Source organism: Spermophilus citellus (assembly GCF_964194105.1).
Source record: "Spermophilus citellus genome assembly, chromosome: 8".
NCBI classification, from domain to species: Eukaryota; Metazoa; Chordata; class Mammalia; order Rodentia; family Sciuridae; genus Spermophilus; species Spermophilus citellus.
In genome coordinates this window covers 2160032-2180277 of record NC_138189.1, presented here as the reverse complement: position 1 = coordinate 2180277, position 20246 = coordinate 2160032, and the positions used below count along the sequence as shown (strand labels likewise).

Below are 20246 nucleotides of genomic sequence, written 5' to 3'. Positions count from 1 at the left end.
GGGTAACTAAGCCATGGGGCTGGAGTTGTAACTCAGTGGCCCAGCACTTGCCTAGCATGTGTGAGGCACTGGGTTTGATCCTCAGCACCACATAAAAATAAAAAGATAAAATAAAGGCATTGTGTCCATCTATAACTAAAAAATATTTTTTAAAAAATAACCAAGCCATTTTTTTTTTTTTTTGAGACAGTGTCTTGTTTTTTTTTTTTTTTTTTAAAGAGAGTGAAAGAGGAGAGAGAGGAGAGAGAGAGAGAATTTTTAATATCTATTTTTTAGTTCTCGGCAGACACAACATCTTTGTTGGTATGTGGTGCTGAGGATCGAACCCGGGCCGCACGCATGCCAGGCGAGCGCGCTACCGCTTGAGCCACATCCCCAGCCCCAAGCCATTTTCTATTGCTGGATAATTTTTCATTGCTATAAATAATGCTATATTTAATACATTTGTACATAATGTTTTACTTTATTTCCTCCTGACACACTTCCATTTGTGAGCTTAGCAGATCTCTAAAATACAATTCTCTGAGTCTGAAGCAAAAAGGAGAAAGTGCAAAATACAGACACCCCCAGCTATGGACAAGGAAAGATGTGGAGTCCTCCATGCTAGCTGGGCCACCCTGGCTTGCCCGTCCTCTACCCAAAGGCTCTAAATCCAACACCATCTCACAACAAAGATCTAGTCTAGACCTTCCAATCCAGTCCTCTGAGACCTGTCAGCACTTTAAATCCCTTGAGTGGAAAATCCTCCTGACCTGCTTTCAAGAAAGGAACGGCCCATTTTGTTGCACTGATAAACTTAATTAATATATCTTTTTTTGTATTTTTATTGATTTTTTAAAAATAAATGACAGCAGAATGCATTAATTAATATTTCTTTTCTGTCAAGTATCTATACGACAATACTTAGTAAAACAAAAAATGGAAGCCACAAATAATAAAACAAAAAAATAAAAACTATATATATATATATATTTTTTTTTAAATCTCTCTTCCTCAAAAACTATAGTTCTAATTCACAAGTTTTAGAAAATATTTTTGGTAACTTTGATTTCTTTTCACTCAGCATTAAGACCCAAGTGACCATTCACAGGAGACTAAAACACTTAACTATAATGTTTTAATTCTATCAATTCCTAAACAATTAAAGGAAAAAACACGTAATTTACATGAGTCAGATTTACTTAAATATAGCGTTATAAAAGGACTAGTGGTAAACAGCATTTTAAAAATCTGCAAAGAATGTGAAGCTTTTATTCAAGCCATGGATTACATTTCCTATTACAGCTGGAAACATTCTGGAACATTACAGCTGGAACTAGTTTTTAGGCAACTATCCAGCATTGAGTCTCCACTAGAGCACCCTGTCAAGCATGATGACCAGAGGCCAGCAACTTTCCAGCAGACACCAGGGAGCCCACAATGTGCTGGCTGACTGGATTACTGAGCAAAAAACACAAGGCCTAGCAGCTCTTGCTTGTCATTTTACTGGGGTAATTTCAGTTCAGCGGGGCTGTCATTCCATTGATCACCCCACAGGTACTAATGGCGTGGATCCTATGCAGGCACCATTCTTGATACTGGGCCACAGCAGGGTCCAGGACTGTACCACCCCTTAGAGACCTGACACTGCTGTGGGTGGAGCCAATCAACAAGGAAGTTCACAGAGGGAAGGCCACTGCTATGGGAAGCTGCGCACCATACCATGTAAGTGCAGCACATGGGCAGGACAGGAGCAGCCTGCATTTTGTAATTGTCAAGTTCACATTAAACAATGAGAATGAATAAGTGAGAGGGCAACTCAGGAGCCCTGCCTGAGATCAATGTCCAGTCTCAGACACCCAGCACATGGGCCACAAGGGTGGGCTCTAGACTATCAGCTCAGGGGGTTGGACAGTCCTTCAAGTCCAGAAGATAACTGAACCAAGCACCACTGGGCACGAGTCCATGTGCGGAAAACCATCCTGTGGGAGTGTGTGTGTGAGTATGAGTGTGTGAGCATGGGAGTGTGTACATGTGTGAGTGCACGCATGTGTGTGTGCGTGCAAGTGCATGCATGTGTGCCAGTGTGCGTGAGTGTGAGAGAGAGAAAAGGACTAAACAATCTAAGTGGCCCTCCTAAGAGAGATGTTACAACAGTAGGTACTGTATTAATAATTTTAAATATCCAATAAAGGAAATTAAATGGAAACATACACACACACACACACACACACACACACACACACGATTGCAAAAGTTTAAAAACCAACCCAAAGAAGCAGTTCAGAGAAAAAAGCCATCTCTATAAAAGAACAACAACACTAAAAAGACACCTGCTGATGCCTGAACAATGTAAAAGGGCAAGAGCAGATGAGGTGCCAAGCCAGGAGAGGAAGTCTGATCAGAGGCAGGGCCCTGGGAGAGGCCGCCAGGAGGACACAATGGCAAAGCATCCCATTTTTTCTGTGGCATAATGAGGTCATTTGCTGGGGGGCAGGTCTGGAGCTCTGAAGATAGCAGAAAGCCAATGGGTTCTGTGATGAGACTCTACAGTAGGATATGGCTGCAGAGATGCAGGAGCAGCAAGTAGCACAAGACTGAAATGATGGACCATGAAAGAAAGATGGACAAAAGCAAGCAAATAAGGGCTGATGGTTAGAACGAAAAAGGAACCACCCACCAGGGTTAGACTCCTCATTCACTGACATAATTCAAATTAGAACAAGGCCTGGTATAAGAAAGTAGATATCCGGTAATATTTGTTACAAGAATGTACTGCAGAAAAGAAATGGACTGATTATATTGAAAAAAAAGCTTAAAACTGGAGCAGGTGAAGAGATAAGTGTGAAAAAGAGAAGACCCTGATCTGATTTGGAAGGAAATTTTAAGTATAAAAAGATTTTTAGGAACTGCCTATAATTTGGTAAACACTCATTTATTAGGTTACCAGGCAAGAAAGAAATTTTGAAAAACAGCTATCCTCATAACTTCTGACTTGCCAATTCTCAAGATCATTCTTTAGTCCAGCATCTGAAGAGAAAGGATTGTAAGGCTGCTTCCCTCTCCTCACTGCAGGGGCTGGTGCCAGACGTGGGCCATTCCACTCCTGCTCAGCGCCTGCCCCGTGTGACACTCACCGTGATGTGATTGTAGATGAGCTGGGACCACCCAAAGAGATCTGCCAGCCTATAAAACGCTGCCAGTTTACACCGCAGCAGTTTCTCCCCTTTGTCATAAGCAATGGAGTCCGATCCTCTGAGGTCATTCACAGGAGTCACCATACCAAGACCTGGAATGAAGAAAAATAAAACTCAAATATTAGTGTTTCCTATCAAATTTAAATCAAATAACGTAAGTTCTGAGATGTTTATCTTCCACATTCATTCATAAAGTCTCAAAAACTTCAAAGACAGAAAACAATGCTCTTCAATATTAATTACTATAAGTAAGATAGAAGTACAGAGAGAAAAGGAAGCCAAATCTGTAGCATGCTTAGAAGGAAACTCAGAGTACTGCTGGGCATGTAGTGTACACCTGTGATTCCAGCAACTCAGGAGGCTGAGGCAGAAGACCAAAAGTTCAAGGCCAGCTTCATCGATTTAGTGAGGCCCTGCCTCAAAATAAAAATAAAAAGGGCTGAGGCTATGGCTCAGTAGTTTAGTGCTCCTGGTTCAATCCCCATACCAAAAAAATAAAAACTAGGAAAAAAAAAAATTAAGGTTTTTGATTAGATTAGAAGCTGGTTTTTAAAGAAGATATAGAAAAGAATTAAAAATTAAAAACACATATCCTAAAAAGTCCTATTAAGCTGAATTTACAGTTACAACCATTTCCACAAAAAGAACTCTAGGCCAGGCCAGGGCACAGTAGCACACGTCTGTAATCCCAGCAGCTTGGGAGGCAGGAGGATCAGTAGTTCAAAGCCAGCCTCTGTAACACAGGGAGGCCCTAAACAACTCAGCAAGTCTCTATCTCTAAATAAAACATTAAAAAGGGCTGGGGATGTGGCTCACTGGTTAAGCGCCCCTAGGTTCAGTCCCTGGTACCAAAAAAAAAGAAAACTGTAGGCCTAGATGACACTATGAATTCTGTCAACCATTTAGGGAGAAATAATACCAAGTCTATACAAATTCTTCCAGAACACTTGCCACCTCGATCCATGAGGCAGCATTACCTTACTACCCAAATCACACACAGAAATCACAAGAAAAATAGATGAATGCTTTTCATAAACTTTCCTACACCAAAAAGTACTTAATATAACCTTAGCAAATAATCCAGCAGTAGATAAATGAGGCTTTAGGAGCTGGGGCTATAGCTTAGTGGTAGCCTGCCTTGCATGCATGGGGCACTGGGTTTGATCTTCAGCACCACATAAATAAATAAAATAATAAAAGGTTTTGTGTCCATCTACAACTAAAAAAATTACCAAAAAAAAAAAAAAAAAAAAAAGTCATAACCAGTAGGGCTCATCTCAGAAATGCAAGGACGGCTCAGCATTCAAACAGTAGTCAGTGCACTCCCCACACCACACTGAAGAAGTCAGCCACAGGACATCTCACCAGATTCGGAAGCAGCATTCCACAGAATCCAACAACGTTCAGGATAAAAGCTCTCAGCAAATAGAAACTGAAGGATACACCCTCAACTTCAAAAAGGTTATCTATGAAAATCCAACCTGACATACACCTGACCAGAGGCTAAATGTGCTGTGCATAAGATGAGGCACAACGCCAGGACTGAGCGCTCACCCTTGCACTGGACCCTGGACACCGTGCCAGGGTCCCCGCCACAGCAGTAGCACAAGAAGGAAAAAGTACTCGAGAGAGGAGGAGGTCTGTTTCCCTTTGCTTTTCTTTCCTTTCTCTTTTTTCCTTTTTTTTTTTTTTTTTTTTTTTTTGCTTCATCTTTGATTAGAAAACAATATGCAACTAAAAATCTATTATTATCTAATTCATACCAAATATCATTGAAACCTGTTAAAAACATGAAAATCTGCAAAAAAAAAAAAAAAAGTACCCCCGCCTTAAAAAAAAAAAAAAAACACACACACACACATGAAAACCTTGCCACAGCCTCAGACATCAGGACAGAATCCTCAGCTGGCCAACCAAATACAACTCTCAGTGCTCCACAGACATTAATAGAGTACAGCTGCTGACCGCCAGTCACCTGCTGAGAACACACAGAGCAGGCAGGCAACCTGTGTGACCTGAGAGTCAGCCAGGTCTGACTCTCCAGCTGGACTCAGCGGCAGCAACCCAGGACACCACAAGCAGGGGGCCAGACTGCCTGGTCGGGCGCGTTGTGGGCAGCCACAGTGCACTCCCCTGAAGGCTGTTCTGCGCTCACCCTCACCAGGGCACTTCTCACTAGTTTGTAAGCAGCACTGAGAATTGGCAGGTCAGGTAAGAAATACTCATGTGTAAGAAATGCTGGCCTGGATGAAATGAATTCCGTCAAAACTGATGTGCTACACGTGAGCATGATCCCCGATTAGCCACTTTAATCCACCAAGGGCCTCTGAAGTCACATAAAGTCATGTGCCTTGGAAACAACTGAATCTTCTCAGTTTAATAGGAAAGGGGTCCTCTACATTCAAGACATTTTGGGTTCACAGCCTCATTTTCACCATAACTGACTAAAACACATTAATTTCCAAGTTACTCAACATGGGGCTGGGGACATAGCTCAGTTGGTAGACTGCTTGCCTCACATGTACAAGGCCCTGGGTTCAATCCCCCCAGTACCACCAAAAAGATAAGAACTACTCACTCATGTTTAAGGCGGCCATCCCTCCTTGTGGAGCTGCTGGGTAGACATTTGGTACATTGGTGGTCATGAAATCTGCAATCTGCTGCAATGCCAATAGGCCTGTGGGGTTCTTCCCCTTTTTAAATTGTTCTTGTATCATTGACTCCAACTCTTCACAGAAAGCCTAACAAAACAAGTGAAATAACATTTCTGTATGTTAAGGGGTGACTATAACATAAACCAATTTGTTTGTTTTCAGCCATTGCTGGAAAAGTAAGAGAGATTCTCATACATTACTACTGGGAATATAAAAGGTACATTCTTTTCTACTAAGTTATTTCATAAAATAAAAACTTAAAAATATAAACAGGTATTCCTAGGAATCTATTTCAAGAAAATAATCAGGATGTCCTTCAAGATTTGTTCATAAAAACATGCATTTCAGCATTACTTTCAAAACACAAGAACAGGGTCTGGGTGCTCAGAGGTAGAGCACTTGCCTGGCATGTCTAAAGCCTGGGTTCAATCCCCAATATAGAAAGGGGAAAAAAGAGAGAAAGTTAGCCTCCATTTCTAACAACAGAGGACTGAGTAGATTCCCTGAGAACTTTATGTACACATTCAAAAGCTGTAAAAACTTAAGGGCAGATAATGGCTCTTGGTGTATTTTTGAGTCAAAATGGTCATAAAGCAATATAACCAGTTTCTGGAAGAGTAAAATATATATCTAAACAGAAAAGACTACAAGTAAATTCATTAAAAACATTAATTGTAATTCTCTTAGTGACAGAATTACTAGTAATTTTCATATTCTATTTTGTGCTTTCCAGTATTTTCTCCAAAATGCTTCCAAAATTACTTTTTTAAAGTGGAAAAAGGAACCCTAATGTATACATCCTTTACCAAATGTTAAATTACTCAAAAAGGTTCCATTGGATTGATGGTGCTTGTAATATAAAGTCACTATTGTAACAGCAGATATTTTATAGTTTCCGTAAACTTAATTAATACAATTTTTCATGTAGTCTATAAAGAAATACTCATCTTCTTATCAGAGAGTTGTAAGTGGTATCCACTATGAAAACGTGAGCGCCCTGATGATGACCCACTCGTAATCGTAAGTACTCTAGGGACCTGATGATCCCCCATTCAACTAACTTCTACTTCTTCATTGCTTGAACTGGGAATATCAGCGGAAAACTGCCAAGGACAGCCTGGGGATGTGGGCACCAAAAAATCCACTGCTAGTAATTCAGCAGAAGTAGGTGTCACCCCAGAGCCCACTAAAGAGCTAGTCAACATGGGGCACACCTGTAATCCCAGCAACTCAGGAGGCTAAGGCAGAAGGATGGCAAGTTTGAGGCCTTCACTAAAAAAAAAAAAATGTTTTAAAGTCTGGATGAATGGGCTGGGGTTGTGGTTCAGGGGTAGAAAGCTTGCCTATCATGCAACTGGGTTCAATACTCAGCATCACATAAAAATAAAATAAAGAGGGGCTATGGTTGTGGCTCAGGGGTAGAGCACTTGCCTAGCACAAGTGCAGTGTAGTTCAATCCTTAGCACCACATATAAATAAAAAAAATAAAATAAAGGTAGTGTGTCCAATTGTGTCCAACTACAACTAAAAAATATTTTTAAAAAAAGATATCGTGTCCATGTACAACTAAAAAAAAAATATATATATATATATATATATATATATATATATATATTTTTTTTTTTTTTTTTTTAAAGACCTAGGTGTAGTTCAATGGTAAAGCACTCCAGGGTTCAATCCCCAGTACTTAGAAAAAAGAAAAAAGAAAAAGAGCCCTCTCAAGAACCTACCACCACATCATGACACGTAATATCACAGATCATACTCTGTGGTGGTCAATAAGGGAGGGAAAACCAACCAAGAAATAAATCATCAGAACATAATCAATGGACAGCTGCAGGGGTGCACACCAGCAACTCAGGAAGCTGAGGCAGGAGGATCTCAAATTCAAGGCCAGCCTGGGCAATTCAGCAAGATCCTGGCTCAAAATAAATTCCAGAAAAGGCTGGGGGTGTAGCTCAGTGGTACAGCACCCCTGGGTTCAATCCACAGAACCAAGAAAAAATAAATGAGAGAGATACAGTTGGCCTCTAGCAGGTAAGCAATGCTGGCCACAGGGCGTGCAAGAGCCTTGAAGGAACAGGCCCTCTGCGCTCAGGGCCCTCAGGCTGAACACTCACCCAACCCATCTCAGTGGTTTCCAAATCCACTTACACCACTATGAACAGACTGAGGACAAACTTTAGAAAAGAACTCCAAACCTTAGTGAAGAAAACAAAAGGGAAAAGGTACAGTGCAGAGGCCCTGTGCATCCACAGCACAAACGGCCAGGGGCTAGCTGGGCGGTGACCAGGAGTCCTGGAGGTCCCCCCTGCACCCGGCACCCACTCCCACAGCAGGCACAGCCGAGGCCCTCGCCCTGATCCTGTGGTCTCAACTCCCAATAGCTCAGTCTCCTTAGTGCTGCCTCTCCGCCTCCAGATCCCCCCTCCTCCAGCCCACCTCAGCCCCCAATCCCATGGCCACACCCCAGGCCTTGTCATTCCTGGTAACTATGCCCCTCTTGGATCCCGAGGCCATCCTGCGGATATGTCCACTCCTAGCAGCCAACTCATCTTTCTTCCACCCCATCATGACCCTCACCTTCCGTGTCCTGACCTCACCGAGCTTAGACCTAATAAAGTCATTTCTCCAACTTCTTACCATTTCATGTGGAAAAATCTCAACTCTCCTTCCCTCTCCTGGTGCTGGGCAAAGGGGCTGGGGCAGGCAGGAATGAAGACGGGCCACATAACTGCTCTGCGCTCTCTGACCCAAGTCTATGGCCTCTTGCTCGGTCCCTATCTGCAATAACCCAGACCATTCTTGACTCTCCTGGCCCTTTGCCCCACTCCTCTTCATGCCCTCTCTCTCCTGCAGTCTCCTGTGCCACTCCCTGTGCCCATTCTCAGCAGGTGATCCTACCTATTTTAGGAGAAACCTCACAAGCTCCTGCTTGGACCCACCAGCCATCAAGGCAGTGCCCCACTCGCCTCCCCCTCTTCACTGGGCTGAGACCCACCCTTCGCTTGCACTCTGGCTCCCATGCCATCTGGCCCATCAAAGGGCAGGACATCTGCAGTCCCCCTCTCCTGTGCCATGGCTTTTCCCTCTCCCCTGGACAGCTCCTTCAGTGTGCAAACGCACTGTCATTTCACCCACCTGACCAGGAAGACTTCTTCAGTCCCACACCCCCTCGAGCTACTGCCTTGCTTCTGTGCTCCCTTTTAGCAAAAGGCTTCAAAGAACTGTCCAGCTCTACAGTCCAAATTCTCCCCTCACACCCTCTGGAGTCCAGGGGCTCTGTCTTTCTCACCTGCGGCTCACCAAATTACCCAAGACCAACACCAGGCTCTGCAGGACTCTGCCCAGCCACCTCTCCAGCCTCTGCAGAGACTCCCTGCATTGGGCTTCTCCTGGTTTTCTTCCCACGCCACTGGCTGCTCCTTCTCAGATTCTTCTGCTAGTTCTTGCCCATCTCCCAGAGCACAGCCCTCAGTCCTCTCCTCTGCCAGCACTCCTCCCTTGATGAGCTCCTCTGCCCACACAGTGTGCTGAGGGCTCCCACGCTGGCTTCTTTGCCTAGATCTCTCCCCGAACTTCAGGCTTAAAATCCCACTCCACATGGGAATGCTGAGATGGGGACTTCTTCTCCCCAGACTTAGAAATGCTCATTTCCATGTTTCTAGCTGCTCAGGCGCAAAACCCCACCACGTCAGACAGTCTAAGAGCTTTACACATAACACCCACTTGACCCCTGTCACAATTCTAAAGGAGCCTACTTTACAGATGGAAAACTGAGGTAGGGAAAAACTTGGAAACTTGGCCAAAGTTACAGGACTACCAAATGATGAAGCCAAGATATGCTCTCAGACTCTAGGTGGTAAAAACCATCCAAATCTATCTTTCCTTCCTCCCACTGTATCAACAAATGGGGCGGAGAAAATTCTAATAGGTATACTCTGAAAACATCACTGTTTTATCCCTAGCGTTATCACAGCGCTTGGTGTGCACACAGTTCTTAATTCTCTGAGGAGTGGATGAGAAAAAGAAAGTTCCCCTTTCTGCTGTCTGAAATAGTGTCATGCCAAGGATATGTGGAAGAACAAGCAACGGCGGAACCTCTCAGCCAGTGGTTGGTGAAAGCCAGTCCTGCAAGTGTTCCATTATGGACCGGAGTCAGAAACAGCTCATAGAAAGGAGGGCCTGCTCCCCCTGGGCGAGACTTCACAGGGATGCCAGAGGGAGATAGAGAGAGGCAGAAGAAGGGCATTCGGGGAAGAACATGTGTAAAGACATGTAGCAGCTAGCTAAATGTCACCTGGAACTGCTAGTGAAGTTCCAGGGGAAAACAGAGAGACTACAGAGGTGAACAAGATACATTCTGGTTGACCCCATCGGGTTGCCAATTTAATGCAGTTAAATGTGATGTTGAAAATGATTTTCTAAATGGGCCAAGGACCTGAAGAGAGACTTCTCAGAAGGTGATGTACAATCAATCAACAAATACATGAAAAAAATGTTCATCACCTCTAATAGTTAAAGAAATGCAAATCAAAACCACTCTAAGATTTCATCTCACCTCAAGTTAGAATGGCAGCTATTATGAGGACAAACAACAATACGTGTTGGCGAGGATGTGGGGTAAAAGGTACACTCATACACTGCTGGTGGGATTGCAAATTGATGCAGCCAATTTAGAAAGCAGTATGGAGATTTATTGGAAAATTGGGAATGGAACCACCATTTGACCCAGCTATCCCTCTCTTCGGTCTATACCCAAAGGACTTAAAAATAGCACATGGGACACAGCCACATCAATGTTTATAGCAGCACAAGTCACAATTACTAAACTGTGAAACCAACCTAAATGCCCTTCAATAGATGAATGGATAAAAAAAAAATGTGGCATATATACACAATGGAATATTACTCAGCAATAAAAGAGAATAAAATCATGGCATTTGCAGGTAAATGGATGGAGTTAGAGAAGATAATGCTAAGTGAAGTTAGCCAATCCCAAAAAACCAATACGGAATGTTTTCTTTGATATAAGGAAACTGACTCATAGTGGGATAGGAGCATGAGAGGAATAGACGAACTCTAGATAGGGCAGAGGGGCTGGAGGGGAAGGGATGGGGCATGGGGTTGTTAATGATGGTGGAATGTGATGATCCTTATTATCCAAAGTACAGGTATGAAGACACAAATTGGTGTGAATGTACTGTGTATCAATCAGAGATATGAAAAATTGTGCTCTATATGTGTAATAAGAATTGTAATGCATTCCGCTGTCTTATATTAAATATATGTGTGTGTGTGTGTGTGTGTGTGTGTGTGTGTATTTTCTGCCGGGCATGGTGGCACACACCCAGCAGCACAAGAAGCTGAGGCAGGAGGATCACAAGTTCAAAGCTAGCCTCAGCAAAAGCAAGGCGCTGAGCAACTCAGTGAGACTAAATACATCACAGGGGTAGGGATGTGGCTCAGTGGTCGAGTGTCCCTGAATTCAATCCCTAGTACCTAAAAAAAAAAAAAAAAAAAAAACTATTTTCTGAGCCAGGGACTATGGTGGTACACTTACAATCCCAGCCACTTGGGAGGCTGAGGCAGGAGGAGCACACATTCAAGACCAGCCTCCGCAACTTAGTGAGGCCCTCTCTCAAAACAAAAAGAAAGGGCTAGATACGTGGCTCAGTAGTTAAGCACCCCAGGTTCAATCCTTAATACCAAAAAATAAGTAAATTAAAAAGTAAGCCCTCTGGAGAAGCAGTTAAGACAGGAAGAAAGAGAAGTAAAGGCCTCCTCTCCATTCTGACACTGAAGATTCTTCATTGTGTCTGATAAAACACAGACTAAGCTGAACTCCTTCAACAACCATCTATCTCGATATGATGTACTACTTCCTGTGTTAGAAAAAATGATGAGGCCACTCATACAACAGCATAAGAAGATCACATCTGCTCAGAGAAAGCACTCCTCTTACAGGGCTTTGCAGAATCATGGACACCCTCTTCTTCTGTTCCATCATATTAAAGTCCTGACGAAGATCTGGTGCCATGTTCCTCTCCCGCAAGTATTCTGGATTGTTCTCATCCACTCTGTCGAAGTACCTCTCCTTGTGGGGAGCTGTGGTTGGGGGTGGTGAGGTCACCACTGCGGCTCGAGTATCACCATTCATTGTACACTCTTTCTAGGGCCCTACAGAATCAAAATAAAAAGAATTATTGTTTTCAAATGTCCAACAGCGTTTCATAATGAGCACATCAGCCTGGTAAATATAACCTTCAGCATGGGGACACAATGACTAACAATAGGAGCCATGACCTATGGGTTTCTTTGTGGCTTCAGAGGCACAAGCTGATTGGTAGTCTCCCGTCCCCCATATTCAGTGGCCATGTTCTTTATCAGACAACAGGAGAACAATCTAACAAAGCTACTGTGTCCACTGACAAATCCAAAGAGAACTGAACACTAAACTTCTGACTACATGATAATTCACACTCTTGATTTATCCCACACAAAAAGGATCTGCTAATAGCAGCACAGCTCATTTCTGGAGAAATCTGATTTCTTTCTCCTCCCCCACCCCATCCCTGCCCAGTACTAGGGATGAAGCTGGGGCTTTCCACACGCTAACAAATGCTCTATGCTGAGCCACGCACACCACCCTGAGAAATCTGACTTCTAATCGTTTTCAAAAAATGTATCAGTAGTATCTCTGCAAAGCATTCCCCAAACAGATCAGAGGAAGAGAAGTTATTAACACATCTACATTCATGCAGATGGAAACAGTCCCCATTAACAATCACATTTTTGGTACCAAGAATAAATAACAGTAAATACAAGAAGTGTCAATATGCCCCAGTTAGTGAACAATATAAAGATGCCAAGAGGGCTCAAATTTAAGTCTGCTGACACGGCTACTTACTTTGCATTCTATTTAACCCAACCTCTCACCTAAAATGATGTTCTTACATACTATATAATGTTCATCTTTAATCCCTAAGCAATGCCTTTAATCATTTAATAGTTCCTTTTCTGTTCCTATAAAATACTGAAAGACTGCTTCAAAAATATACATACAGCATACAGAGTATTTCCTACATCCAGTTCACTGTACACTGGGCACAAAAATTGGACACGACCACGCTCCGGAAACAGTTCAGACACAATTTAGCAAGGAGACAGACTCACTGTAAAAGGCAGGGGCACTGTTTGAGATGTTAAAACAAAAACTCTGAGACCAGGGGATGTTTGAAATTAAAGGGTTCACCAAGCTGTCACAGAAGCCAGCCAGAAAAGGACCAGCCTGGGACCAGTGTCTGCAGCTACTAGCCACGGGGCCAGAGGAGTCAGAAACACGGGCCTTTTCTTAAGGAAAATTGGAGAAGGAAGCACAAATCACTGACACTGAACTTACACTAGCTGTGTAGGAGAGGCAAAGTGGGGACCTTTGGGGAAGGACAGACAACCCAGGAGCAGCACCTGTGAGCAGGACACAAAGGTCTCAGCAGTTTTTGTTGGCCTGGCCCACAGCTACCCTGACGAACTTCCCTAGGTTTCCTCCCTCCAACTTCAGGCCCTTGTGACCACAGACAACAGCCAAGGCCACAGGGAAACTGGCCATCTGAACTGTGGAACTAGCACCTACCACAGTCCCCAGCATGTGCGAGGCTGTGAACAAAATTAAAAAAAAAATGTTTTCTTTTAATAAATAAGGGATAAGAAGTAAAAGACACAAGACAAATGTCTGTGAGGCCACTGGCAGGGATTTCTAATGGTGGGTGACTGAGCATCAGCTCCTCAGGCCACAGAGATGAGAAGGTAGAGAGTTAAGGGCTAATCAGATTAGCAACTAAAAAGTAGCTGGTGCCCGCCTGACCACAGATCCAAACCCAGCAGCAAACACTATATAATGTGCAGAAGACAAGAAGCTAGATCCTGGGCGCTGGCCAAGGCAGGCTTTCTACTGGACACCACACGCACAGGTAAAAGCCAGGGACAGGGAGAAGCTGTAGCCCTCCTCACAAGGAAACACTGTGCTGGATAAGACACCATGGAGCACAGGAGGCAACCACGGGCAGAGGAGGCATTTTCAAGTCCTGCCCGAGAAGGCACATCCAGGAATGTCAAGGACTGCCACAACTTGATATTTGAAGTAATTTTATTTAAAGAGTTTTTTTTTATACATATTTGTAGTTGCATATGAACACAATGCCTTTATTTTATTCACTTATTTATTTATATGTGGGGCTGAGGTTTGAACCCAGGGCCTCACACATGCTAGGCAAGCGCTCTATCACTGAGCCACAATCCCAGCCCTGAAACAATATATTTTTTTAAGACCCTGAAAACCATCAAGGGGTCACAATGGATGCCACATGGAGCAGAATTGCCCAGCTAAGCTTTGCCTAAATTCATGATTTGCAAAATAACGACATATGAAAAAGTAATCATTTTAAGCTACTCAATCCTGGGATGGCTTTCTGGGCTGGAATAAACAGCTAAAAAAACATAAATATCAATTAAAGGAGAGGAGGAGGAGGCCAGCAGCCAGGCTGCATGCTGGACACTGCTTGATCTGTTCTCAATGCCCCTGAGTTGATACACCATTATTCTGCTCACTTTAAAGATGAGGAAACTTATTTAGCTAGAAAGTAACGGGTGGGATTTGCTTCTTGATTCCCAGGGTTCCCAGAGTCCTGAAAGAAAAGATTCTTTGTGAAGCCAACATGTTCAAGATAAGACAAGCTGCTTCCCTTTTGCTGGAAACTGCCAAAACCGTGAATGGCGTGAGAAGGTCTACATACCAGGCCTGCCTGCACTCCACTCCTTAAATAAGATTAGAATTAAAATGTACACATTCTGAGCTCAGTAGTCAAGACTAAGCATGACCCTACTTTTCAAGTACAAACCTATACCTGGCCTTTCTCAATTCTGGCTTTGGGTTTTGTTAATGTGATTTTAAGAATAATGTTAAAAGGGACTAATTAAAAATAATTTTAGGGCCAGGGTTGTGGCTCAGTGGTAGAGTGCTTGCCTAGCATGCAAGAGGCACTGGGTTCGATCCCTGGCACCACATAAAAATAAAAACAAATAAAATAAAAGTGTTGTATCTATCTACAACTAAAAATCACAATAATAATTTTAAAAGAACAATTTTTTTTTTTTTTTTTTTTTGGTACTAGGGATTGAACTCAGGGGCACTCAACCACTAAGCCACATCCCCAGCCCTATTTTGTATTTTATTTAGAGATAGGGTCTCACTGAGTTGCTTAGTGCCTGGCTGTTGCTGAAGCTGGCTTTGAACTTGAAATCCTCCTGCCTCAGCCTCCCATGCCGTTGGAGTTACAGACGAGTGCTACAGCACCCAGCAAAAGATCTTTTTTTTTTTTTTTTTTGGTGGTGATGCTGAGGTTAAACCAGGGCCTTGTGCATGCTAGGCAACTACTATATCAACTGAGTTGTATCCACAGCCCTGAAAGGACTAATCTTAATGTCTAACAATAAATGGTTACAAAATAAATATTAACTATTAAAATCTGCTCAAAACCACATTTCCCAAGCAGCTTCTCCTGCTGCTGAACAGAGACCTGCTTGTCACTAGAACTCAGCCTTGCAGGAAAGGAGGCAGAATCTTTCATTAAGGTATGGTTTCGTCTTTCTTCTCCACAGATGCTTCATGAGGGGCACAAAGGGAGGAATTGGGGAGGTGGACGAATTGTAGAATTAGTTCCACTGGAAGGAGGGCTGGGGATGTGGCTCAAGCGGTAACGCACTCACTTGGCATGCACGGGGCACTGGGTTCGATCCTCAGCACCACATAAAATAAAATAAAGATGTTGTATCCACCGAAAATTGAAAAATAAATATTAAAAAATTCTCTCTCTTTAAAAAAAAAAAAAAAAGAATGACTGGAAGGACCAAGCATGGAGTTTAGAATCAATCAATGAAACACTAAAAGCACAAGTTTTAAAGAAACCCAGCTAACTTAAAACATTGGGGGTGGGGCTAACAGCAAAAGTAAAATAAAGTGACTGAGTAATCTGTGCTAATATTTATTTCCAATCACTGTGGTCTAAAGGAAGGCTGTTTAGTACTTGGTACTATAGTGTTCATTCCTTAACATTAAAATGAATAATAAAGAAAAGCTCATTCAAGCGACTGGGGGCAATGGACTCTAACCCATGAGCATGCCTGTCATTTCAGAAAGCGCAAGGGATCAGAAAACATTACTATCGGGTCTCAATGTGTACTCGTGCATCATAAAAGCCACAGTATTATTTATAGAAAAAATGGGAAATGTAATTTCTAAAATAACTTTAGGAAACAATGCTATGCCGTTCCAATGGTAATTCAAAAGTCAGAAAAATTTAAAAACCCAGTGAATCAGTTTACTGAGAATGTACATAAATCTACTATTTTGACCCTTAAAAAGTGTTCTGCCCCCCCCCCAAGAATCTATACTGTTAACTTGTAATAATAATACTCCTCAATTTAAGCACTGAATATCCATGCCATTTTTCCTTTACAGGTACATGTAGATGTATGGTCTTCAGCAGAAAAAAAAAAAATAGGAAATATGCTACATTGATTTTCTTTCCACAGCCTTTATTAAACACCAGTGTGGGTCTTAGTTTCCCATTATGTAAAATAAGAAAACTGGATTAAAATTTTCCAGGGTCCTGGAGCATTCCAAAACACTGTGACTTTATGACATTCATATATTTATAATATTTTCATTATTTAATGCAAGTGTATCCCACTCTAAATTACTTTTCCTGACAACTTAGAGAAAAGCAAATCTTTCACCCATTTTATCCCACTGTCCCAGATGTGGATGGAATACCTATAAGAACTTATATGAATATAGTATACGATACATAATTATGCAATATACACTTATAGATGAATGATTAAACAATGATTATAATATTAACATAATAATTTACAAGCTCTAGATTATGAATTTCAAGCTATTTTAACGCACCTGTGTCACTTCCATTGAAATATTCACAAAATTGAAAACCTGGGGCTTAATGGGCTAAATGTGGGGGCTGGGGGACTTGTTCAATGCAAAATTATGAAACTACAGAAATTCTTTAGCATGATATCTATATACAACTAAAACCGTGGGCTGGATGTATGCAGCTCAGTGGTAGAGTGCCTGCCTAGTGTGCATGCATAAGGCTCTGGATCTGATCTCCAATACCACAAAAAAAAAAAAAAAGGTTAGAGCATTTAATAGCAAATAAAATTTCCTATTCTGGGGCTGGGGATGTGGCTCAAGCGGTAGCGCGCTCGCCTGGCATGCGTGCGGCCCGGGTTTGATCCTCAGCACCACATACCAACAAAGATGTTGTGTCCGCCGAGAACTAAAAAAAAAATAAATATTAAAAATTCTCTCTCTCTCTCACTCTCTCTTAAAAAAAAATCCTATTCTGCTATATAATGTTATATTATAATGGCAAATATACACAGACAAGGGGCTGGGGATGTGGCTCAAGCGGTAGCGCGCTCGCCTGGCATGCGTGCGGCCCAGGTTCGATCCTCAGCACCACATACCAACAAAGATGTTGTGTCCGCCGAGAACTAAAAAATAAATATTAAAAATTCTCTCTCTCTCTCTCCTCTCTCACTCTCTCTTTAAAAAAAATAAATAAATAAAAAAATAAAAATAAAAAAAATAAAAAAATAAATAAATATTAAAAAAAAAAATTCTCTCTCTCTCTCACTCTCTCCCTCTCTCTTTAAAAAAAAAAAAAAAATATATATATATATACACAGACAAGATGATCTAATAGCAAATAGTATTGAAGCAGTAGAATAAAGTATGGGTTAATGTTTCTCTATCTCAATAATCTAGAAGTTGCTACAATTTTACTTGCAAAATAAATCCTAGCAATTTCACTATGGGCAATACATTGACACCTAAATTAATGAAATTCCTGAGAACAACCCTTTACAACACATACACACAAAAGAAAACAAGTCTGGATGGATTATAACAGAAAAGGTTGGCCTGCCCATGTGACAATCATGCATCCACTTTGTCCCACCCCCCAAACACACAGCTCAAATCCAGAGCATTCTCTCTCACCCCCAAGACCAGCAACACCCTCCTAATGGTTCCTCTATCCATCCCCCACAGCAATCCATTCTCCACCACTAGGCCAGAGTTTTAAAATATAAAACCAGATCATATCACTCACACCCCTGCTGAAAACCTGCAGCTAATACCTGGATTCTAATTCAACAAATTGTAAAATGTAAATCAAAAAATGACATTTGAGACAACTGGACAAAACTGAATATTAATGCCAGAAAGGAACTGCTGTTAAAATTTTTAATTGTGATATTCCCGTGGTTAAACAGAGAAATATTTATGGATGAAATAAAATGATGCCTGAAATCTACTTAAAACATGGGGGAGCAGGTAGGGGTACACACAAGAAGAAGACTGGCCATGGGCTGGTGATACTGCAGCAGGGTGAGGCCCAGGGTCCCTGCTCTTCTGGTTAGGAGGCCGGCAATGCTCCATGATGACCTGAACAACAGGCTCCAGATGCCAACCCCTGCACGCTCCCTCAGCATTGTTCCACTGGCATCAGGATGGGAGACAATTTCATCATTAACATTCCTTTCTAACATCCCAGAGGACACCACTCGAAGATGCTAGGTGAACCTGGAAACACTAAGGGCTCCCTCCTGTAGTTTTTTGTAACAAAGGTATTCGAGGCCAGAACGATCCATCCTCACTAATGTATGATCTACCTTCAGACCAAAACCCAGACAGACACATTTTCTCTAAAACATCTAGGGAACTAATCCGAGAGCCTTTGGTCAGACTGTTATTTCTCAGCACCTTCCACGTTGACAGATATTTTTACTAATGGGCAACTATTCCAAGTGTCTGCATGATTTACTTTTGAATTCCTAAAGCCAGGATTTGAAACCAAACCAAAGATTAAAACAAGCAAGAAGGTGGCCATTAAAGAAGTTCTCTGGGTTAAAATGCCTGCTGGAAAACTCTTGCCAGAATTTCTACATATTCTTGAAGTATTTCCCAGAGAGACATCTACCTATCATTTGTCAGCAGGAAGGGAGTGTCTACTAGTGGGAGGTGGAAAGAGCAAATAGGGCATGTTATGGGCTAAATGGTGTTCCCTCAAAATTTCTATGTTTAAATCCTCAATCACAGGGCTGGGGATGTGGCTCAAGTGGTAGCGCGCACTCGCCTGGCATGCGTGCGGCCCGGGTTCGATCCTCAACACCACACACAAACAAAGATTTTGTGTCTGCTGAAAACTAAAAAATAAATATTAAAAAAATTCTTAAAAAAAATCCTCAATCACAGTACTCCAGCATGTGACCTTATAGGGAAAGAGGGTCCTTTCAGGTGTAATCAGGTCAGATGAGGTCATATTCGAGCACGGTGGGCCCTGGTCCCCCACGACTGGTGTCCTCGTAGAAGGGGAGCTTGCCCAGACTCACAGGCAGAGAGAAGGCCCTGTGAAGACGAAGGCAGAGGTCTGTGGTGGTTCTAGGAGCCCCAGGGATTCCAGGACAACAGGAGCTACTGAGCCCGGGACAGAAGGGCCCTTGCAGCCTTCAGAGGAACCAGCCCTGGACAGATTGATGGGGACTTGCAGCCGCCAGGACAGGGAGGCGCCATCTTTTAAGGTCCAGGTTTGTATTACTTTGTTATGGCAAACCTAGGAAACCTTTACAGAAGAGATGCTTCCCAGGCGTCCTGGGGAGGGAGCACCACCTAGTGAATGACACCTCCTGAGCCCTGAAGAGGTGCAACAGTGAGGAGGCTGATCGCCAACTTCCCTCAGATTTTATACTGCCTGGTTCCCAGCAGGTGCCCAATAAACTAGTTTGCTTTTTTTTTTTTTTTTTTTTTTTGGTACCAGGGATTAAACCCAGGGATGTTTTACCACTGAGCTACAATCCACAGCCCTCTTTATTTTTAATTTTGAAACAGGGTCTCACTAAGTCACTTTGGGCCTTGCTAAATGGTTAAGGCTGGCCTCAAACTTTCGATCTTCCTGTCTTAGCCTCCAGAAGCACTGGGATTACAAGCATGCGCCATTGCACCCTTCTCTTGAGTAAATTTTAAATGAAGTAATTAAAGTATTCTCTCCCTTCAAAACCTGTCAGACCCCAATCATACTCAAAGGCCAACTCAAATATTTCCTGCTCTGTGCAGCCTGCCCCAATCCTGGCTCCTGGCCTCCCACATGCCAGGACACCTAGTTCCTACCTCCTTTAAAGCCATTTCTAAACAGGACCAAACTCTTTGGGTAAATGCTCCTTCCACCACCAGTCCATAGGCCATCAGAGCAGAGATAATCCATTTCTACCTTGTTTTGTAAATAAGCCCCCATCACCACCAGCATCTCACACAGCAGGGGCTCAACTGAGATTG

The 20246-nt window shown here is 42.6% G+C and overlaps 1 protein-coding gene across 11 annotated transcripts in view; it reads right to left on the bottom strand.

The window, feature by feature from the left end:
- Positions 1 to 20246, bottom strand: part of ADD1 (adducin 1) — a gene marked incomplete at its 3' end in the record, with an annotated part of 72964 nt that overhangs the window by 25943 nt on the left and 26775 nt on the right. For all 11 annotated transcript variants that reach the window (XM_081304076.1, XM_081304072.1, XM_081304070.1 and 8 more), the window contains 3 exons: positions 11796 to 12010; positions 5755 to 5917; positions 3117 to 3268 (listed from right to left, as the gene is read on the bottom strand). In XM_081304076.1, the coding sequence (XP_081160202.1) occupies positions 3117 to 3268; positions 5755 to 5917; positions 11796 to 11990 (510 nt within the window). In that variant the 5' untranslated portion in view covers positions 11991 to 12010. The remainder of the gene's footprint in view (positions 1 to 3116; positions 3269 to 5754; positions 5918 to 11795; positions 12011 to 20246) is intronic.